This window comes from Choloepus didactylus, chromosome 5, assembly GCF_015220235.1.
Source record: "Choloepus didactylus isolate mChoDid1 chromosome 5, mChoDid1.pri, whole genome shotgun sequence".
Lineage (NCBI taxonomy): Eukaryota > Metazoa > Chordata > Mammalia > Pilosa > Megalonychidae > Choloepus > Choloepus didactylus.
Window position 1 is genome coordinate 129,283,136 of NC_051311.1, and position 24,226 is coordinate 129,307,361.

General features: G+C 35.4%; 1 protein-coding gene across 1 annotated transcript in view; it reads left to right on the plus strand.

Annotated features, from left to right (window-relative positions):
• The window catches only part of LOC119535437 (RWD domain-containing protein 4-like), a 46,943-nt gene extending 30,928 nt beyond the window's left edge, over positions 1–16,015 (plus strand). The window contains exon 2 of the mRNA XM_037837791.1: positions 15,331–16,015. Within this exon, the coding sequence (XP_037693719.1) occupies positions 15,331–16,015 (685 nt within the window). The remainder of the gene's footprint in view (positions 1–15,330) is intronic.
• Positions 16,016–24,226: the final 8,211 nt, after the last annotated feature.

Sequence of the window (24,226 nt, forward strand, 5' to 3'; positions counted from 1 at the left end):
GTTTTAAAGCTGCTGCAATAGTCTAATCCTTCAGTTCAGTCTTTCCACAGTTTTTCTCTGCCACTGACCCACAAGTCTTTGGTATTGGCGTATGGCTTCTGAGACTTGCAAGTGGGTCCCTCTTCCAGGCCTTGCACCCCCTGTTCCTCTGTTGAGGGATGACTGTGCTATGTCACAGGTGAGTGCTATCCCCCCAGGGCAGTTCTGGGCTGCTGGGCTGTGTAGGGAGGCTCCCAGTCTGCTGAAATGATGGCTGAATGGGGCTTTGTTAATTCACACTGCTCCACCTTCCCAACTCTGGGACAATCAGCTGGGGTTGCAGTGAAGGCTAACGTCCACGCCCAGTTTTGTGGTGTGTGCCTGTTACTTGAAGCACTTCCGTCACACTGGGTTGTCTGAGGCAGCTCTGGGCTGTGGGGCTGGCGATGGGCAGAAGTGTTTCCTGTCCACCAGGATGATGGTTGTGAGCAGACACTCCCCTTTTCTTGGGAAGTTGTGGTGTTTAGTGAATTTTTTCAGCCACTGGATTATTGCCTTTTGTCTCAGAGCTCTCTTAGTTCTGCTCTTGTCTTGACCTGCCCAAATTGCAAGTCTTTGAAGCTTTCTGTATTGGGCTTCTTAGAGTAATTGTTTTAGAAAAAAGACAAAAGGATTAAAAAAAAAAGGAGGGGCCCTCCTCACAGATCTTATGGGTTATTGAAATGCTAAGAGACAAACCAATTAGGGCCATTAAGGAAAGGTCCACAGGGCAGAGAGATCAGCTTTTCTTCGGGATTTGCATATGAGCCTCAGGGCCTGAGCTCTGCCCTTCCCCTTTCTATGATCACCAGAACTCCAAAAATCCTCCGCTTTTATTTTGGAGTTTTTTGTGCTGTTTTTTTCTATGCCTGTCTCCTCTCTGCTGGGCTGGCTGCTCTCAGATTCTCTGGTGTCTGGTCTCAGTCTATCTATGGTTGGAGTTTGGATCAGTAGACTGAGTTTCCAATAAGGGCTGCCGCTGCAGTTCTCCCTTCTCCTTCCCGGAGCTGACAGCCCCTCCTCCCATGGGACTGAGCCTGGCAGGGAGGAGTGCGGGTCCCCTGGCCACAAAAACTTACAGATTTCGCTGATCTCAGCAGTTCCATGTTTTCATCAGTGTTGTATGAAGTATGCCCAAAGTCAGATTGCTCTGTGGTGTCCAGTCCACGCAGTTCCTGGCTTTCTACCTACTTTCCTGGAAGAGTAACTAAAACATACAGCTCTCCAGTCCGCCATCTTGCCCCGCCTCCCACCAATAGACTCTTGATTGCTGAAACCAGGGGACACTGTTTGGTCCTTATCTTATTAGTATTTGCAGTAGCACTTTGCATAATTTACCACTCTTGTCTATAAGACATGCTGTCTTCGTTTTATATTCATGACACAGCTGTCTTATGGATTTCCTTCCACCTGTCTGGCTGCCCTTCCTTAGTTTCTTCAGAGAACCCCTTAAGTGGGATTATTTTCCAGATTTCAGTTTTGAGTTTATCTCTTCTCACTCCATAAAATCTCCCTTAGTATCTCATCTAGACCCATAATGTCAATTGATATCAATATTCTGATAGCTCTCAAACCTGTTCCCAGACCTGCGACAGGACTGGAAATAAAGGAGATATCATGCTTGTCCTCATTATCCATTTAGTACATAAACTTCCAGTGTAAGAACTACACCCAGCACCTGATACGACTTAGACAATGATAAAGACCTGCAGAGTACTCTACTTTAAGATATTTTTGCTTTGATTTTTATGTGCTTGGTGGGGAGTATGGAGAAACAGAAGCAGTATGGATCTGAAATCTAATATTTTTAAAGTTGAGACAGAAAAATGTAGAATCTGTTGTTTCTAGAACATGTAAAGCAATTCCTGTGCCCTCTATAGTGCCCCCTAAGCCATGGTCTGCCATTCTAGGTCTGTGTGAAAGATAAAGGTCAAATGCAAACAAATGAATGTATTAATGCTAAGGTATTTTCATTGACTGAGGCTTGTTGCAGTAAAAGAAATGAATTCTGTGCTTTTTATATTTCTTCATTTCAAAATGGAACTTATTCCACCTACTAAAGTAATCTGCTTGGACATCATTCCACTTAATGTTCTTGTCTCTCAGTGAGTAAAACTCACACATGATTTCCCAGCATTTATAATAATTGCCTGTGGTAAATATGGGCTTTCTACAATGCCATGATTGCACTTTTTTTCTTTCTCTCTTTCTTCTATATTTTCTTTTATTCACATGTATACATACGCTTGCATGTGCCTGCACACACACACCACCCCCGATAAACTGTTCACCTTCCAGATAGAATATACCAAGTTTTCAATTCTGGGTTCCAAATGTTATAATTTATCATTTAAAAATTTGGGGTACATATGGGGCATTATGTGTAATATAGACTGTACCCTATAGATCTTCTATCCTCCTTCTGAGAAATGGTTCAAATGTGTATTGCCCCATTTTCAGATCCTGCATCTATGGCCACGGTTGACTGATCCAGGAATGGACATCTGTCTAAGTTAGGTCAATCAGGTTCTTTTCCTGGTATTTTTAAATTTGGGACCAAAAAGAGTGTGTTTCAGTTCTTCTCCTGTGAAAAATACGTGAATCTGGAATTGCTGGAGGCCATTTTCCCCACTGTGTGGGAAAAGTGGGAGAAAATAAAGGCAATCCACATAGAGAAGCAGAAATAAGAGCTGCAGAGAGAGTCCCAGTGGCTTTCAGGACCTGATTCCGACTGACCTTGAGGTTAACTCTAGCCTGCAATTCCTTAAGTTTGGTTACCAGAGTTAACACATTCTTCTATTTCTCTGAGAGAATTTGAGTCAGCATTTCCATCAACCGCAACCAGTGTTCTGCCTAAACGTATATTCTGTGAGCTTAAAGTTGGATTTTTTTCATTTATTTTTATCTATCATTTTTTGTTTCTCATAAGGGGAAGTGAGTACTTCAATTAGTAAAGAGAGCAATGAAACTGGGGCAAAGAGAGTGGATTGTTTTTATTCTGTGGCAGGGGATGGAATTATTCCTAGGAAATCCTTCCTGTGTATGCATACCTTAAACATGCTGGCTCCCTTCCTCACTCTTCCCTAACATTGCAAAATTAAAGTTTCACTCTGCCAGCTAAATGTCTTGTATGTCTGTAGGGAGGAATCCACTTAGGAGTAAACTGTTTAAGGCAACATTTCTCTAGAAGGGATGTTTGCCTGCTCTTCCCATTCTGGATCTTGATAGCATTAGTAAATTGGAGCCTACTCAACGGAAAAAACAAAATTAATCAAACAAAAAACTATCCATAACAGTCTCTGGAAGAGTCACACAACTGGGATTTTTAAAAACAAACTAACAAAAAAATTAAGTCCTGCTCACGCCTCATAGTAGAAGAGAACTGCATATTTAACCATACCATAAACATAACATTGTGTACAAGAATAATCAAAATGTACATTCAAGAGTGTGTTGATGCAAACATTCAATTCTTTTAATCTATGGATTGATTAAAAAAAAAAAAGTTCAGTCACATAAAATAAGGACATTTTCATGCATGGCTAAGTCCCAAGTTTTCCTCTTTTGCTCCCTCTCCTGGCGCCCCTCAGTTTTGGTCCTTAGCCAGTCTGCAATAGAAGGTGTGTCTTGTTTAAAATAGCAGGAAATCATCATTCTCTGCTAGTTCTATGGTTCCACCCTAAACACAGAAAAATATATTAAATGATGGCTGAGGAGGAAGAAGAATTAGCATGCCACTAATACTACTGACATATTCACTACCTGAGGAAGGGTTTCTTATTCCATTACTCAGTCCAGTGTCCCTTTAAACTTCCTCAGCTGCCTCTTCTTTCCTGCCACATGTCTTAATGGTAGGTAAAATTTTACTGCTTTATGTGTTGGCAACCTCTAAAGCAACTTTGAGCTCAAAAGCTACAACCTCTGTCCTCAAACAAGGACAACTTCCCCTGTAAGCCACTGAAGTGCAGAAGCTTAGACTGTGGCTTTTGAAACTATTTCACAACTATCCAATAGTAAAGCAACAGCTGAGAAACTCAGACTGCTGAATTTAAATTTCTTGAAATCTAGGGAAAAGTAAGAGCTAACCTTACCAATCATTTACTTCAGGAATTATTTTTGTTTCAAAAACCCACAATGCAATGGACTCCTCAGAGGTTTACACTGAAGAAAACACACTAACCATCCATACACGGTGACTATCCATGACTACTATGGACAGTGATGAGATACAATGTTTCATGTCCATGCACCATCCTGGTAACACTTCTCCTTCAGGAGTTCACATTACATAAATGTGGGCAAGAATCAATGAAGGTAGTTCTAAATGATTTGGGGGTAACTTATGGGATACATACATTTAAATAACAATTTAGTTACAAAGCTAGAAGAGGGAAAAAATCTAATTTTGCTATATACTCTTTGTAAAACAGTTGGAGTATCAAAATGCACTGTGATTAATTGTTTGGGTGTGTGTGCATCTGTGTGTGTGAAATTTTATTTTTCTTTTGCCAAGAAAGAACTAAGGACTATAAACAATCTGCCTATCCATAATGTTTTGCCTTTAAAATGTGTTTTTCCATCATTAAAACCCTTTAGGCAATTAGGAATTGAGTTAACATATGTGACAAAAGCAATTAGGGAAATGCTTGCCAAACCTGAACTATATATACACATGACAGAGACTAAAATAGCACATAATTTCATGCCAAAAGTACTTGGAGAATTATCTGGAGAAACCATCCTCTTAAAGCAAATGAGAATTTCAACCGACAAAATAAAATCGTACTGGATTTATTTGTTATATTAACTACCAAGTCTTTTGATGGCAAAAGGGTGTGTTGAAAGACTCATTAACCTCCCACCTTATGTATGTGGAGACTCTAAAGGGTAAATTCAAAACAATAATGGCTCAAAAGTACTTCTCAGTCTCCCCAACTACCTTCTCATTCTCATATCCCATCAGTCCTGTCTTCCCAGGCCACTCACTATATTTCAGTAAAGCATAGCTCTTCATGAATATCCTGCACTTGCATATGCTGTTTCACTTCCTAGAATGCCAATACTCATTTTCCTAAAAAGGGCTTCTACTCAATTTTTTAAAACCCAGTTTAATTAAGACCCAATATTATCTCCTCCAAATACAATAAATAACTCATATTTCTGAGGTCTTCCCAGCACAATGTGCATATTTCTTGTGTTCAGTTGAAATCATTAAACATTTGTGTGCTTACTGTGTGACTGACATCACAGATGCTGAGGATATATAAACAGACTTAGATGGAGTCCCACTCACAAAGCTGTATCATTTAGCATTACAATGACTTTCTGCCCCAGGACCTTATTCACTTCTGTTTCACAGTTCCTAATATTATGTTTATCACAAAGCAGGTTCTGGTTAAGAAGTTATTTCAATGATATATGCTACAAATATATACTGGAATATAAGGCAACTTACCATGATTTCCTAATGAAAAATCCCTACCAAAATGTTGACATCAAACATAAAGATATAAACTGTTAGAAATTCAAATGAAATACTCAAATGTCTACTTGTGTAATACATTCACACACATATTTAAAAACATTATATAAAATAACTCATGAATCCACAATTTCTTATGTCTTTCCAAATTTTGTAAAGATATAAGAACTAAGGCTTTCACAACTCATTTGATGGCAAACCCTTACTTAAAGTGATATAATTCTGTTTAGTATTTTATAGATAAAGTTTAGTGTAAATATTCATGTCTATTTTTTAGAGTATTTCCCAAGACCCTGTAGCAATTCATATATAATACAAGGTATATGTACTTTCTGAAGCCTGAAAAATTCTCAATTCCCCCAAAACAGCTCATTTCAAAGAATTTGCATATGAGAACGTAGACTTTTATTAATCTTTAAAATACCAAATATCCCACACTTACATTCACAAAACAATGCCATTCCAACCTTTTACATGCATCATCAACATTGTAGTAATAGTGGTGGTAATCAGTAAACCATTTCTGAGTCATCTAGTACCTTTTTTAAGAGCTCATCATCCTCATTCTATCTAAGTTGTAAACAATGCAGAACTGTTAAAGTTCATGCTTGATGTTCTCACTGCATATTTCATCCCAAGGACTTAACTACATAATAATAATAATAATAATAATAATAATAATAATAATAATAGGACTCTAGGTTTATTTAATCTGTCCTGTACCTAAAAGCTTTATTCAAACATTTATCAACGGATGCTGCATGCTCTTCAACCAATCAGAGCAGAAATGATGACAAGGTTGAAGCGGAATTCAGGAGGTCCCCTGTGTGCTGGGCATTATCTTTTTCTTTGTTTCTGGGTCATGAAGTGTTCCAGAGTCCTGGGAGGGGAGCCAGGGCATCTGGAGCAGTGAAGGATGGGGTCTCCAAGAAACAGGTATTTTGAACCATGGACATATTCCCATATTTTGACCACTGGCTCAGCTGTAGTGGTATATGTAGGTCAAAAGTTAGCTTGGCCTATAGCTATATTACCTGTGCTCTCCACAACCAAAGCACTGATTTTACTGCTTTTTGTTACAATGAGAAGACACCACATAATATGCAATACTTCAAAAGAACTTAAATGTAAGGTAACTCTATACCCAGAGGCTTATTTTTGAGAAAATAAAAAGCCTTGCCTTATTAAGGCATATACAGTATATATGATTTTTCACACTTCGTATATGCTAAAATAAATAAAATTTGATGTCAAAAAGTTTTCTCCAAAGGGAAAAAAAGTGAATACTTCTTTCCTGTTGCCTTAAAAGGCCACCAGCACTAGCATGAACTTAACATCCAACCTTATAATGTGAGTTTCCTGTATGTTGAATTTTCTTCTAATACCTATTCTGACAACTGATAAACCAGACACTGACTTCCATTGCATATCTATATGTTGAATTTTCTTCTAATACCTGTTCTGTCAACTGATAAACTAAAGACACTGATTTCTATTGCATATCGTTAAAGTGGGTTTCTTCCTTTCTTAGCAGAGCATTTGAAAGACAAGAGTGTTCTCCTTTACTACATTGTAGGAATTGGGAAATCATTAACTGAGGGTGGCAGAGGATACAACTCACTGCACATTGCCTGGGAAATGTAGCCTTTGCTAATGGCATGAGGAAAAATAGGGTACTGGATTATTTATTTTCTGTCTCCCAATAGTTAGATTTGTCTTTTATTTCGAAATAACGTGAGGCTAATGGCAAATCATACAATGCTTATGTAAGTCAAATGTGTTTTGGGAAAGCAAGTCAGGAATAAAGTGGAAATTGGTGCTGACACATGGTATGGCCCCTGCTTTGTTCTGTAATTTAGGGTTGCAGAGGCTTTCAAAAAGGCATGCCTGTAGTTAATGATTAAGTCAGCTCATTTTCACCAACCCTCTCTTTTTCTGGATCTCTTTCAAGAAAAAACTGGCTTGATGGAAATTTGACAAATCTCTGGCTGAAAGATGTGGTCCTAAATAGAGAACATACTGACAAAATTTTCTACTACATTTTACAGTAAGCCATTGTATCCTGTTTTTAGACATGGTTTATCTTTATTTTTTTATCCTCTGTTGCGATAATCATCTCCTGATATTGTTCTAATAAGCCTCTTTTTCTCAAGAAAATAAACATCACAAAGATCTTGCTATGTCTTTCAGCAAGGGGATGTAAATGGAATGTCTGGGTCTGAATACACCCTTGAAAGCATGTATGAGCCATAAAAGGTAAGGCTACAACGTGTGGTTTATGCTGTCCTTCCTCAGATAATCTTCTTTAGAACAGTAAAGATTTACTGAGAAATAGCAAGTTGTGCTAGGATTAGTCCCAGAGCAGCACAAAAGTGGGTCTCATTTTCTCTCAAAGCCTGGACTAATCCTTTCCCATAAGGGGACGGCATTTTCAAATGGGATGGAACACTTAAGGAGGGACTTTGTCAAAACACAGCTGAGGCCTTAAACTTTATATTAAACAATATGTCTGAATATTTTTGGATCAGAATGGTTTCAAGGATGTCTCCATGGCAGCTTCACCTATGTGACTTTAAATCCTGCTATAACCAACCATAGACTATATGTTTTTGGCTAAGTCTTCTAGAAATCTGTTTCAAAATCCCTAGACATATTGAAAGAGATCATTTAAGCCAATGGACTTTTTTTTTTTCTTTTTTTTTTACTTGAAAGGAATTTGAAGCCTGGAGAAGACAAATGACTTTTTAAAGCAAGTTACCAGCAGTTCTTGAATCTGGGAATCCGGAGGAAGTAGAAGCAGACTGCCTTAAAAGTCCCAGGGAAGGTAGAACAAGCATATAGTTAGATTGGGGTAAAACCCTTCACCCATCCCTGTCCTCAATACATCAGTGCCGTGGTACCCATGCCTAAGCCACCAGCTTGCCTTCTTACTTCACTAATAGACTCTATTTGGAACAAACAGAAGAAATAAAGAAAGAAAAAATGTAGAGGAGAAGGGTAGGGATGTCTGGACCCGAGATAAGCATGATCTGTGTGACTGGACAAGGGAAAGTGTTCAGAAGTCCTTCTTCTCATTGGTCAATTTGTACAGCAGCTGAGACAATTCATCTTTTTACAGTTTGCTTCTTGGCTCTGAATTTATCTTCAAGGGGCTTCATAGTTAAGACTGAAAACTAAATGTTTACTACCTCGTTGCATTCTGAAAAGTATATATCGATCAGTGGCGAATTACTAAGCTTTCAAAGTTTATGTTGGGATCTTTAAGATAATGACCCTTTAACTAGTTGGTCCAAGAAAGTCCCTTCAACTTAAAAAAAGTCTTTACAAAATTGCATGAAAACCTGAAATAATAATAAAAAACATATATCTGTGTATCCACCAGCCAAGTGAAGAAATAAAATACTCCTATAACTTGAGAAGCCTCTGTTCTAGTTTGCTAATGCTGCAGAATGCAAAACACCAGAGACGGATTGGCTTTTATGAAAAGGGGGTTTATTTGGCTACACAGTTACAGTCTTAAGGCCATAAAGTGTCCAAGGTGACACATCAGTAATCGGATACCTTCACTGGAGGATGGCCAGTGGCGTCCGGAAAACTTCTGTTAGCTGGGAAGGCACGTGGCTGGCATCTGCTCCAAAGTTCTGGTTTCAAAATGGCTTTCTCCCAGGACATTCCTCTCTAGCAAGCTTGCTCCTCTTCAAAACATCACTCACAGCTGCACTGAGTTCCTTCTCATTGAGTCAGCTCATTTATATGGCTCCACTGATCAAGGCCCACCCTGAATGGGTGGGGCCACTCCTCCATGGAAATTATCTCATCAGAGTCATCACCCACAGCTGGGTAGGGCACATTCCAAGCAAATCTAATCAGCACCAAAACATCTGCCCCACAAGACTACATTAAAGATAATGGCGTTTGGGGGACACAATACATTCAAACTGGCGCAGCCTCCAATAGGTTTTTCCTTCATTGTACACAACTTCCTCTCTCCCCACCAATGTGATGATTCTCCAGAAGTTTCTACTATTCATTCCTTTGCTTTATTGGAAAAAAAAAAAAATATATATATATATATATATGTGTGTGTGTGTGTGTGTGTGTGTATATATATATATATATACATATAGTTTCACTACATATGTATGTTTCCTTAGACAATATATTGTTTGTTTGTTTGTTTGTTTTTACTGCTTTTGGATTGTTTATAAATGGAACTATACTTTATTATTCCCTTGAAACTTACTTTTGATTTAGACTTCCACTAGCCAATATATGGATTCGCCTATTGCTTCACATCCTTGCCAACCCTCAATATAGTCATACTTTAAAATTTTTAGAATTGAGTACTTTTCACTGTAGTTTACCCAATTTCCTGACTATTAAGGAGGTAGAGCATTCTTTCATATGGATATTGACCACTTGGTTTCCCTTTCTTGTTCAAGTATTAGCCCATTTTTCTATTGCAAATTTGTCTTTTTATGATTTGTAGGAATTCTTTATACATTCTATATACTTATTGTATATGTTGCAAATATTTTCTCCCAATTTATAGCTTGTCTTTTATTTTCTATATGGATAATATAGATGAACAGAAATTATTCATTTTAATTTAGTCGAATTTATCAATTTTTGTTTCTATTAATTTGAAAGCAAAATCATATTTTTTTATTTTTAAGAACCACAAATTTCCATTTTCGTTGCCAAACACTGCTAAATATCTACAATGTCATAACTTCAACCTAATAATTTGAATCTTTTGGATCTTGTTTAAGAAATGTATTTACATCTGAGTTCATAATGATATTATTGTACATTTCCTCTAATGTTTTTTTAAATTTTCCCTTCATATTTAGTTTTTAAAACTAATTATAATTAATTTTTGTGTGTGAGTTAATTACATTCTCTTTATGTGGTTAGCAAATTGTCCAAGAACCCTTTATTACAAAACATACCCTTTATTGAAAGGCAATTCTCCAAAGGTCTGTTGTGTTTCTGCACCAATTCTGACAATTTTTGATGCATACTATGTTTTTGAGGATGTTTATATAGTGAACAGCTTTGTAGGATTGAAATAGTGACTTTCTCTCAGTTTACAGATACACACGTACACATTGTTAAGGAGAACTAACATCTTTATACTATCGAGCTCAAATACATGAACACTATTTCCCTCCATGTATTTGTCTTCTTTAATCTCTTTCAATAAGGTTACACGCATCCCCTATAAAGGTCTCACTCACAAATTGCACTATACTTTTTAATGTTTTTAACTATTTTCTAACTTGTTTCTGGTGTATGGAAAATACATGAATTTTGCATATTGAATTTTATCTAGGAAAGTCCCTAAATCCTCTTAGTTAATCTAACAATATGTCTACAGATATCATTATACCATCTACAGATAGCTTAGATTTTCATTCTTTCCATAGCTTTGATTTTTTTCTTCTTATCTTATTGTGTTAGCTAGCTACAATCTCCAATAAAATGCTGAGTAGAAGTAATGACAGATAGCATCCTTGACTTGTTCCTGATCTTAAAGGAAATTATTTGTAATTTTACCACTTAGTAAGATATTTACTGCAGAATTTTGTTTGCAAATAACTTCTGTAAGTTTAAGGAAGTTTCTTTATGTGCTTAATTTACTAAACTTTGTAGAACCATGTGCTAATGTTGAATTATATAAAATGATTTTTCTGCCTTATTGAGATAATTGTGATTTTTCTCCTTAAGTTAATTCATTATTTTATTGATAAAGTAACTTTGAATTTCAATGATAAACCCAACTAGATCATGATATTTTACCACTTGAGTTTATTACTGGATATGGTTTGCTACGCTTTTATTTAGCACTTTTGCCTATGTGTTCATGAGAAAATATGGCCTATCATTTTCCTTTCTTAGATGTTGTTGTCAGATTTTAACATCAAGGTTATGCCTGATTCAAAATAAATATAATACTGTTTCCTCTTTGTTCTCTGAAAGAATTTCATACAATTGAAATTATTTATTTCTTAAATTTTTTAGAAACTTGCCTCTGAAAAACTCAGGTCTTGAAATTTTCTTAAGGAAGAGCTTTAAAGCATTAATTCGATTTATTAAATGGTTATAACTAAGTATTATTTATCCAGGACTTTATTCATATCATCTAAGTTGATAAATATAGTGGCATATCATCTTTTGAATAGTCTTATTGTCTTATTTTTTATTTGGCTTCCTCTGTATCTTTTTCATTTTCAATATAGCTTATATTTGCCCAATCTCTTTCATGCAATCTTGCCTCAAGTCTGACAATTTCATTTCTCATTTCAAAAATCAACTATTCATTTTGTGGATCTTTTTAATCTTTTTTTTAATTTCCTATGTTCTTGTTTTTTTTTTTAAATGTATCTTTATCATTTTATTCTACTTTTCTTAGGTCTATTTGCTGTTCTTTTTTTTTTTTAACTTCTTAAGATAGATACTGAGCTCACCAATAATAAAATGTTCTTATTAAAACATTTAGATTTATTACATTTCACCCAAGATGTACTTTTGTTATGTTTCACAAATTTTGACATTTATTATTTCCATTATTTCTCAGTTTAGAATATTTTCTGATTTCAAGGATTCTATCTTATTTGACCCGTGGATAATTTACAATTGTATTTCTTATTTTTCAAATTTAAAGACTGCATTCCTCATTGAGTTTCCTAGTTTAATTTCATTGTAGTTAGAGAAAATGTTTTTTATGTCATCAATCCTTTAAAATTGTTGAAATTTGTTTTGTGGTCTGTTATGTGATTAGTTTTTTGTGAAAGTTGTTTTGGAGGTTGAAAAAGTAAGTATATTCTACAGTTTGGTGTTTACTATGCTTTATGCAAACCAATCATATCAAATCTGTTAATCCTGTTTTCAAATCTTTTCTATTCTTCTGAATTTTCTTATCTGCTTTATTAATCAGTTACTAAAAAGGATATGAGAAAATTTTTACTATAACAGAGAATATGTGTATTTATCCTTATATTTCTGCCAATTTTTGTTTTACATATTGCAAGGATGTATTTTTGGTGCACACAAATTTGGAATTATTATCTCTTCCTGTTTATGAAATGACCTTATAAATTATTTCTAATAATTCTATCTATACTAAACAGAACAATATTTTGTCTGATATTAATGTCTTATATTAATACCAGCTTACTAGTTTTTCATCTTTTTGCTTTCAAATGTTCTATAACCTCAAGTTTTTATGACTCTTGTAAACCACATATAGTTAATTCATTTATGTCAGCATTGTTTTGCAATTATGAATACATTTGTGTTTACTTCTATGATATTGTTTTATTTTCTATCAATAGTGTTAATATTGTTTAATTTTATTTCCATTCTTGCCTTCTTTTGAATTGATTTTACACTTTTTCTCATTCTATTTTATCTCTACTAATTGGAAATTATATAAGACTATATTTTGGAAGCTACAGTTTCTGTAACTACACTTTAGTGATCAGGGTAAACACTTTTAACTTCTAAGAATCTAAATGTCATCAACATTTTTATCCCCAAAAAGGAAAGGAAGTACTGATAGCAGGAAAACTATAGCTAAACTCTCAAATCAATAAGGATAAAAAAGAACATATCAGAATTTGATCAAACAAACAAAATTAAGTAAAGTTAACAGAGGAAAATAATTAAAACTAAAAAAAGAAAACAAGATAGAAGGGATAGTATCATTTATACGCAAATCATAGTAAATGTGCATGGACTGCATTAAATGACAGGCACTGTCTGATTGGTTAAATGTAACTCCAAATGAAAGGCTGTGCACAAAAAACAGATTTAAGGCAAAATGATAAAAAGAAACATTGAAAATAAATGGAGAGCCAAAGAGTTTTAAAGCAAAATTGAAGCAGCTGTAGCAATATTAATATCAGAACTAAACTGGAATTCATGCCTAAAAGAAATTAGTAAGATAGCAGGGCATTATAATAATGATATAAGGCACAATTTACAAAGAGAATTATCATATATCTGTGAGCAATAAATCACCATAACCTAAATATATAAACCAAAGTTATTTGTGATAAAATAACTGTATAAAAATATAGTTTTCAGGGCAGGGGTGGAGAGTGCTCAATACATCTCTTTTGGATTCAGCAAATCCACTTGAGGACTGAGAAAAGAGTGGAGCTTCTAGATGAACGAAGCCTGGTTACCTGGATGTCTCCATGCCACAACAGACTGTAAAGTGAGAGAGAAATAAACTGTTACTGCGTTTGTTACACAATTATCATAGCCTGACTAATACAACTTCCTACCAAAACTTACAGGATATGGCCAAAGCTTTTAATGAAAGAATATATATTCCTTCAAATGCATTCTTTATTTTAAAAACCCCAAAATGAAGAAATCCTGTTCTCATCTTAAAAGGTTTTTTTTTTTTGGGGGGGGGGGGAACCCTACAAAATAAACCAAAAATGACCTGAAAGGTCAGTATTAATTCTTAACCCTGTTCTTTCTGGCTTTATGAACCCAGGAAGATTGCACAGTCTCCTTGAGATTTTTTTTCTTTCTTAGCTATACACCATGTCCAATGATAAATATATAATAGAGTTTGGAAGGATTAGGCGTGGGTCCTGGCTTATAAATGGTGCTCAATGAGAATATATTATTAATAAAAATACTAATGATAATAAGTATTAACTTCTGTAGTTAATTTTATCATTTTTTTATTAAGAATACATCCATTATCATCCAACTTCAGTATTTAATCATCATGTTTCTTGTTTCTCATAGAGTTAATAATATTCTTACAGGGTTATATCTGTTTTTAAAATGCATAAATAATTAAACAGGGTCAAAATAGAAAAACTCAAAGGTTATTTAGTATTGAATTTTTCTTCTGATTAACAAAGACCCATACCTGGTATACAGTGTATAAATGTATATCCATCCCTTTTTCCTCTGAACTCTGAATATAGTCAAAATTCAAGTGAAAGGATCAAAGGAGAGAGAGAGAGAGCCAATGAACATTGATTAACAGGTCTTTCTGGCAACATGTCCCAAACCAGATGGCACTATCAGCACAAGGCATTTGAGGAAACTTGTTGCTAAGCATTGCCAACAAGTCCGTCCCTTGTGAACAGCTACTACATATACAAAAAGTTCTTGTCACAGAGTCTGTGTTGGGATGCCGTGAATAATTCGTGGAAGTATCTTAAAATATCCTCCCATATATTATCACTCAGGATAAATCTCTATTTGTGAGAGTTGGTTCCTACTATCTCTGTTCAATTAAGATTTTGTTTTCCAACAATTTGTTACATAATTTTCTTTATAGTATTGGTTTTTTTGGCATACCCTGATATCTTTTAGAAAAACAGAAACTTCCATAAGCTTGAAAGGATAAAAATTGTTTTGTTGTTGTTTTGTTATGTCTGTGAAGGTAAGCTTTGCACATTTTACTGTAGCAATTAGAATACCTACTTATTGACAATAGCTAAAATATTATTTTAAATGCTTGAAAGGAATATATAAACATATAATCTTCTCTAGCTTTTCCTAGCCCGAGCCTGATTATCAGTCCATACTGGACTCTTTTTCCACTTTCTCTCCATTCTTTTGTTCCACTTAGCTTGATCAGAGCAAGTCAGTAATTTTAGAAAGAAGAGTCTGAATAGGCCAAAAGTTTAGGCTTTCCAAATGATCTGACATTCTTTTGCCACAGCAGTTAGTGATCTCACTTCTCATAATCCTCCTTTCTTTGTACTCCTAACAAACACTTAATAAAATGGTGGCATATTTAACTTAATCTTAAAAGTGATTCTTTCTGACTCCTGACTGCGGGTGCGAAGGGTGTGCTTGCAGCGGGGAGGTGCCGAAGGGGGCGCCCAGGTCCCAGGACCATGGCCCTCACTGCTGCTTGGTCCTTGCAAATGCCTTCTGCCCGGGAGGCGACCCGCGGCCGGCGCGTTGAGTGCCAACGAGGACCAAGAGGTGGAACTAGAAGTGTTACCTTCAATTTATGAGGGAGATGAAAGTTTCCAGAAATTAAGCCCAGTTTCATTTCAATATAAGATAGGTGAATATGGTGATCCCAAAGCCTTCTTAATAGAGATTTCCTGGACAGAAACATATCCCCAAACATCTCCAATTACATCTATGAATGCTTTTTTTAACAACACCATATCATCAGCTGTAAAGCAGAATATATTAGCCAAATTACAGGAAGCAGTTGAAGTTAATCTTGGAATTGCTATGACATACACATTGTTTGAATATGCCAAAGACAATAAAGAACAATTCATGGAGAACCACCATCCCATTAATTCTACGACTTCCATAAGTAATATCATCTCTGTTGAAACTCCTAATACAGCCCCATCAAGTAAGAAAAAAGACAAAAAAGAACAACTTTCAAAAGCCCAGAAACATAAGCTGGCAGATAAAACAGATCACAAAGGGGAACTTCCTCGAGAATGGAACTGGGCTGATGTGGTTAAGCATTTAAGCAAAACTGGTTCTAAAGATGGTGAATAGTACTTGGAATCTGAGACAAGGAAAGAGCATCCTTTACAAAAGCAACCTGGATTCAAAATCTTTCATCACTCTTTTCTGGTATTGAAGTGGCTTTTTATAAAACACAATTTTTTTTGTATGTTTCTTATGTAAAAAAATGTTGTAAGCTAAAAGTTCATGAAATGATTTGGTTGTATTAAATTATTTTCACAAACTTGCCTTAATAAGAGGTGAAAATGTTATTATTTTGTATACTTTATGAAGCCTGTCAAGCTTTGTAAGTGGACAAATATGGGGAATAATACATAATCAGTGTTAAATTATCTCATTCTAGTGGATGTGATATATTTTTTTGAGATTGTTCAGAAACTACACAATTATCCAAAGATCCAAAGTATACAATCAATTGCCCATGGTACCATCATACAGCTGTGCATCCATCATGAAAAGTTTTTTTTTCAATTTTTAGAACATTTTCATTACTCCAGAAAAGAAATAAAGACAAAAAAAAAAAAAAGGAAACTCAAATCCTCCCATACCCCTCCATTACTGATGCATAGTTTGGTATAGTACATTTGTTACTGTTGATGAAAGAATGTTAAAATACTACTAAATGTAGTATATTTGCAATAGGTATATATATTTTTTCCTATATGCCCCTCTATTATTAACTTCTAGCTATAGTGTCATACATTTGTTCTAGTTCATGAAAGAGATTTCTAATATTTGTACAGTTAATCATGGACATTGTCCACTATAAGATTCACTGTTTTATGCATTCCTATCTTTTAACCTCCAACTTTCCTTCTGGTGACATACATGACTCTGAGCTTACTGTTTCTAACACCTTCATACACCATTCAGCACTGTTAGTTACTCTCACAATGTGTGTGCCATCACCTCTGTCCATTTCCAAACGTTTAAGTTCACCCTAGTTGAACATTCTGCTCATAATAAACAACTGCTCCCCATTCTTTAACCTCGTTCTATATCCTGGTAACTTATATTTCACATCTATGAATTTACATATTATAATTAGTTCATATCAGTGAGACCCTGCAATATTTGTCCTTATGTGTCTCTCTTATTTCCCTCAACATAGTGCCCTCAAAGTTTCTTCATCAACCCATTTCTTTTTAAGATGGTTTTGTTCATACACCATATATTCCATCCTAAGTAAATAATCGTTGGTTCCCTGTATAGTCACGTATTCAGGTATTCAGCACTATCGCCACTGTCTATATAACAACTTCTCCATTTCTTCCACAAAGAAGGAGGAAGAGTCAAAGAAGGTAGAGGGACAAAGGAGAAAGAAAAAAAGAAAGAGAGAGAGAGAAAAAATGACAGCTAGAAAGCAACAAAAGGAAAAATAGCATTAAACTAAAGTAGAATAAAGAGTCAATGCCTGGAGTCCCATACCCTTCCCCTATGCCCGCCCCCCTTAGGCATTTAGCTTTGGTATATTGCCTTTATTATATTAAAGGAAGCATAATACAATGTCTCTGTTAATTATAGTCTCTACTTTGCATTGATTGTATTTTCCCCCCAATCCCACCCTATTTTTAACACCTTGCTATGTTGACATTCATTTGTTCTACCTCATGTAAAAACGTATTTGTACCTTTTATTACAATCATTGAGCACCCTAGGTTTCGCTGAGTTATACAGTCCCAGTCTTTATCTTTCCTCTTTCATTCTGGTGTCCCACATGGTCCTAACCTTCCTCTTTCAACCATGCTCACAGTCAACTTTGTTCAGTGTTCTTACATTGCTGTGCTACTGTCTCCCAAAATTGTTTTCCAAACCTCTCACTCCTGTCTTTTCCTTTCTGTCTGCAGTGCTTCCTTTAGTGTTTCTTGTAGAGCAAGTATCTTGTTCACAAACTCTGTCACTGTCTGTCAGAGAATATTTTAAGATCTCCCTCATATTTGAAGGACAGTTTTGCTGGATATAGGATTCTTGGGTGTGGTTTTTCTCTTTCAATATCTTAAATATATCACTCCACTTCCTCCTTTCCTCCATGGTTTCTGTTGAGAAACCCACACATAGTCTTATCAAGCTTCCTTTGTATGTGATGGATTGCTTTTCTCTTGCTGCTTTCAGGATTCTCTCTTTGTCTTTGACATTTGATAAGGTGATTATTAAGTATCTTGGTGTAGGCCTATTCAGATCTGTTCTGTCTGGGGTACACAGTGCTTCTTGGATCCATAATTTTATGCCTTTCATAAGAGATGGGAAATTTTCATTGATGATTTCCTCTATTATTCCTTCTGCCCCTTTTCCCTTCTCTTCTCCTTCTGGGACACCAATGACACATACATTCCTGCATTTCATTTTGTCCTTAAGTTCCCGGAGATATTGCTCATATTTTTCCTTTCTTTTCTCTATCTGTTTCTTTTGTGTGCAGACTTTCAGGTGCCTTGTTCTCCAGTTCCTGAGCGTTTTCTTCTGCTTCTTGAGATCTGCTGTTGTCTGTTTCCATTGTGGCTTTCGTCTCTTGTGTTGTGCCTTTCATTTCCATAGATTCTGCCAGTTGGTTTTTGGAACATTCAATTTCTTCCTTATGTATGTCCAGTGTTTTCATTATACGCTTCATCTCTTTTGCCATATCTTCCCTAAACTTTTTGAATTGATTTAGTATTAGTTGTTTAAATTCCTGTATCTCAGTTGAAGTGTAAGTTTGTTCCTTTGATTGGGCCACAACTTCATTTTTCTTAGTGTAGTCTGTAGTTTTCTGTTGTCTAGGCATCTGGTTTCCTTGGTTACCCCAATCAGGTTTCCCCAGACCAGAACAGGCTCAGGTCTTGGAAGGAGGGAATACTATCTGGTTTCCCTGAGGGTGTCTTAGAAGATTGGTACACCCTGTGAGGCCTCAAGTCACTGTGCTTTTCCACCCAGCAGGTGGTGCCCATCAGCCTGTAGCTCCAGACTGGTGTGAGGAGGTATGGCCCATGGCTATTTCCCCCAGGCTCTGGAGTCAGGTTCTGAATGGAAGGCGGGTGGTAGAGCTGGGCCCCATCTCTTTCCTCTTAGGGAAGATAAGCTTCCTAGGGAGATATCATTAGCATGTGAATAGTCTCACTGCCTGTGCTATCTCCACCCTTGTCTGGGCCAGAGTGCTGGGAACTGAAAATGGCTGAGGCTTTCTCCACTTAGCCAAAGAAGGGATGGAAAACCTCCTTCAGGGCCAGTCCGCAGCCACCCTCTGGCTCTCCAAGTTCACAGTCATCATCAAAAGCCTCTGTCTGCTTGTTGATTTGTAGCTTGTATTGAACAGTCCATACTTGTTAATTAAAACCCAGTTGAGCTCAGCTGAGCTATATTCACTTGCTGGGAGAGTGCTGCTCTCTAACATTGTGAAGCTCTGCATTTCGTGCCATGGGGGGAGGGGGCTCCCGGCTTGGGTCACAGTTTTTACTTACAGATTTTATGCTGCGATCTCAGGCATTCCTCCCAATTCAGGTTTGTGTATGATGTGTGGACAGTCACGTTTGTCCCACCACAGTTTTTCCATATTATTTACTAGTTGTTCCTGGTTGTTTATTAGTTGTTCCAGGGGGCAAACTAGCTTCCACTCCTCTCTATGCTACCATCTTCTTCTGTCTTGTGATATATTTTTAAAGGAGAATGAAACCCTTTGCAAACTCTCAGCCCAGTGGAGCAAAATACTGAGCAGACATGATCCATGCTAATTAGCTTCTCATTGTAAATAAAGTCTTCATCCCTTCTTTCTCTTAATTACTTAAGCATAAATTGCTCCAGAGAAATTTACATCCTGGTATTTGTAGTTTCTTTTTATTTTTCAAGGGTGAACTGCTTCTCTTGAGTAAATGGATATCTATTTATACTTTTCTGTTGGTTTGTGTCAAGTTGTTTGATCATGAGAGATTTCAATGCTATGTGAAATAGGATAATATAAAAAACAAAAATCTGCTGAATACATTAGAAAGTATTTTGAATAGCAATGATGGCTCTTATTTACAACATTTCTCTTTGCTACATATACCATAATGGAGTAAAAGATGCCTTAATATTTAATTTTTTATTGTTGGAGACAATGATTTTAAAGAATTCCTATTTATCTGCTATTGAGTATTTTTAGTTGTTTGATAACTGAAGTCTCCTGAATGGCTTAACAGAGAAACACAAGTCATGTTGCTTTTCAGAGCATCTCTTCAAGTACACAAATGTATTTTTCAACCTGAGCATCTTTGCAATAATAGACACACAAGTCTTTCAAATGCTGAATTGTAGTACATGCTTGGTTTTTAAAGAAATCATTAATAGAGGAAAATATTGGTGCAGTGTTAACTTATCAGGAAAAATTATTGATGTTTATGTGTGATTTATAGTGATTTTGTTTATGTGTCTCAGCTATAACAACACTTAGAACTACCGCTGGGGTATCCAGAAGGGTAGAAATGTTAGTTCCTCAAGTTATACATGCAGCTTGGGTCTGAGTTTTTAAAGAATAATGAATAAAGAACTTTTAAAGAAGTTACCTTAGAATAAGAGCAGTTTCTGGAGTTGTATGCTTGGTTTTTACTGGGTTAACATTAGCTTCAGTTAAAACTATTGAATTACAAACTGTGTAATTAAAAATGAAAGAGCTTAATCTCATTTTCAAAAGCTGAATCATGGTTTATTTCTTAAATTAATATGATAGAAACATTAAAATTCAGGACCACTTGAATAGACCAACTTTTGTTTTCAGGTTGTGGTACATAAGCTTTGTTGCATTTAATTGTTTGTGTTTAAAGAAACTGAAAGAGCTAGCTCTACTAGTGGAAGAAAAAAATACATTGTTTTGCTCTCATGATTCTAAAATTGTTCAGGCTTATTGTGGTTCATATATGATTACCAAGAATGCTAGTTAAATGCCGATAAACTATTTTTACTCTTTTTATACGATATATATGAATTTCTGGGAGAGATGGTGGCGATGGTGCCTCCCATTACCTTATGTCAAATACTTAACCATTCTTATTGATGTTGCCATCATCTGTTTAATACTCCCAGTATATCTTCTCAATGTCTAACATCTGTTTAACATCCCAGTATATTTTCTCAATGTCTGTTTACTTAAGATGGTTTGGAATGACAAAACTAACAAGCAATAAAATCTGAATTACAAAAAAAGAAGTGATTTTTTAATCATGGTGCCACATATTTACAATTGCATACATTCATATTCTGAACCAAAAGTAACCAACTATAAGGAATATAAGGTTTAGTAAGTGTGAGGCATTGTTCCAAAAATCCTGGGGGTCATAAAGAAGCACAATATGGTCCTTCCGCCTTTGCCCACATGGCCCTCAATTTTGCTGAAAAGAGAAACACATATATATATGTGGTTTTTTTTTTTTGTTTGTTTGTTTGTTTTTTAAAAAAAAGGTCTTCTTGGATATTTTTCATATGCTGTTTCCTCTGCCTGGAACATTCTCCTTACTCCACTGCCTGTCTCTTCACCTGGCTGATTCCTCTCCTTTTAGATTCCAGCTTAAACCTGCATTTCTTCCAGGTAGTCTCTCCCAATCCTGCAGACCACCTTGGAATCCTCTGCTCTGCCCTTCCGCAGCATTATGCTTTACTGCAGTTAGTTGCTTTTTGCCTGCCTTTCCCACTAGACTATAAGAAGTATTAGAGCAGGGACCTTGTTTATTTGATTCACCAATATATCTTCCAAACTAAGAAGGAACCTAATAAATATCTGTTCAATAAATGAATAAGAATAATATATGATAAACCTTTAAAGAATGGCAAAAAATAATAATAATAAAAAAATAAAAATAAGTGCCACTGGCATTTTAAGAAGGAAAGAGGGGGCTTTAGGGAGTCAGGAAAAAGACTATGCAGTGGAGCAGGCTCTGGAGTTTTTACTAGTGATAAAAATTAAGATGAATAGTGGAATCTATTAATGATGATAAAAACCATGATTGAAGGTGGATCAACAGTTAAGGATATGTAAAGCTTACTATTCATTTCTGGCCTATGATTCATTTCTAGAATCAATCCCAATCTGGCTGATATATTACTTTCTATCTATAGCTAATAGCTCTAATTGTTGAATTCTAAGTGTAGAGCATCAAATGATCTGGCATTGCTAGATAAGAATGAAGCAGCTATTTAGAAACATAAAGGGTAATGGAAGGCAGCTTTTAGTTTTAGAACTTTCAAATGTCTTGACTATGAAAGCAATGAGTATTAAAAAAAAATAGAAGGATTATGAAAAAAAGCTATTCCTGCAGTCCTCAGTTGGGTATAGGGGACTTACGGACTTGGCAATGGCTACCATTTCTTGTGAGATTTTTAACCAACTTTATTATGTTTTCTCCTTAGGAAATGTTACAGATCAAAGAAGTTTTAAAATTCAAAGAAATAGTATAACTTGTTTCCCTGAGTTCAATTTGTTTTTAGCATCCCCACTCAGGAGATCATATTCTTTCCTGTTACTTTCTTTCAATGGCAAGCTGTATTGCTTTCATTTACAAGAGAACCATGAAAGAAGTGACTGTGTTAAACAGATGGCAGTACCCAATATAAAATAAGCTAGAATTAAGACACTTTCATATCCCATTTTTTAAGTTAGATTACCAGTGATTACTAAAATGTAATTTTAAAAGACTCCATTTTTATTCTATAAGACATATAAAATTTCTGACTTTTTGGTATAGCTATTTATAATATTAGAGAGCAGGGAAAGAATTATTATATTCTAATATGAGTATAATATTGCTTAGGTTATCTGAATTTCAAAATGATTAAAATCAAGACTGTCATAAGACTCAACAAAGACAAACAACTAAAGGGGTAATTTTCCATAAATAATGATATTTTTTAGTGCTGATCTTTGTCTACTAAACCCAAATCCTCAAATTCACATCAGGATTTGTTTCCATCTGAATTGTAAACTTGTTTACATCTGAATTGAGAGATTCACAACTGTTTTAGTAAAAGCCTAAGTAAAAAGATTCTAGAGTCTACTAATAATTCATTTCCTTATGGAATTTTCTGTAGTATGTATTTCCTAAACCAACATTGAAAGAGATTTAAGAAGCAGTTGCAATTTTAACAGTTCTTGAATTCTATATTTCTAGGTACTCTCTAAAGGTACTGAAGGTCTTCACGCTAGAACAAAATTGAGATGTCCATACTTGCAATCATAACATCAGTATGCATGTCTGGTTATTTTATTAAAACAAAATGGTCATTGCCCTATTTCTCTCTTTCTCTTACCAAGTAAACATCTTTGAAGAGTACTTTATTCTTTAATCCAGCATATTATGACTTTTGACCCCTTCACTCATCCAAAGCAGTTTTCATAATGACTGTTAATAACCAATCCAAAGAAAAATTTCCATCCTTACTTTCCTTTACCATTCAGTGGCATAAGGCTTTATCCCAGTTACTTCCATGACTTGAATTATCATTTATAGTCCAGTAACTTCCACAGCTCTGTCTGTAGCCCAAACTTTTCTCCTGAGCGTCTGACTCAAATTCCCAACTGCCTATTGGGCACTTCCATTTGGAGGCCCTACAGCTAAATTAAGCCCCAAAAGTCCACCACTTATATCCTATTCACCTGCACAATTAACTGTATGGTTTTGCCATTTCAGAGGTTCCCTCTCAAATTACTGTAGTGAGGACACTGAACTCTGCTTAAGAGGAATGCAGGGTTCTTCCCTGATACAATATATTTAACATAAATTTAACAGTGGTACATTCTAAAGTTGGACAGTGAGGTTTCAAATACTAGTTCTAACACTTCATTCACTGTATGACCTTTGGCAAATTATTTAAAATTTCTTAAATTTAGTTCCTTTATCTGTAAAATTTGGTTAACAAAAGTTCTTACCTCCTAGGAAGTATAGTGAAAATTAAATAAAATAACCTAGAACAGAGCCTCGATAGTTTAAGCAGTGAGTATTAGCTATTATCATCATAATTATTATTGTTATTAATATAAATAACAATATTATTATTCCTAGTTGCTTAACTTGATTCCAACTCATACTTCATTTCTTGGACATCCCATTTTCTCAGTCAGTTCAATTCTCCAGCGTAAGCAGAGTCAAAGTGAGGTTATTAGTTACATTCTAAGTCAGTATTAGTTCATCTTAAAACAGCGTCTCCAACAAAGGGCTCACTCTCAAACCACTAATGGACTCATGGATTATCTTGAGAAGAGTGGTTTTATACAATTAGTTTATGACTCAAAACTCATAAAGAGAT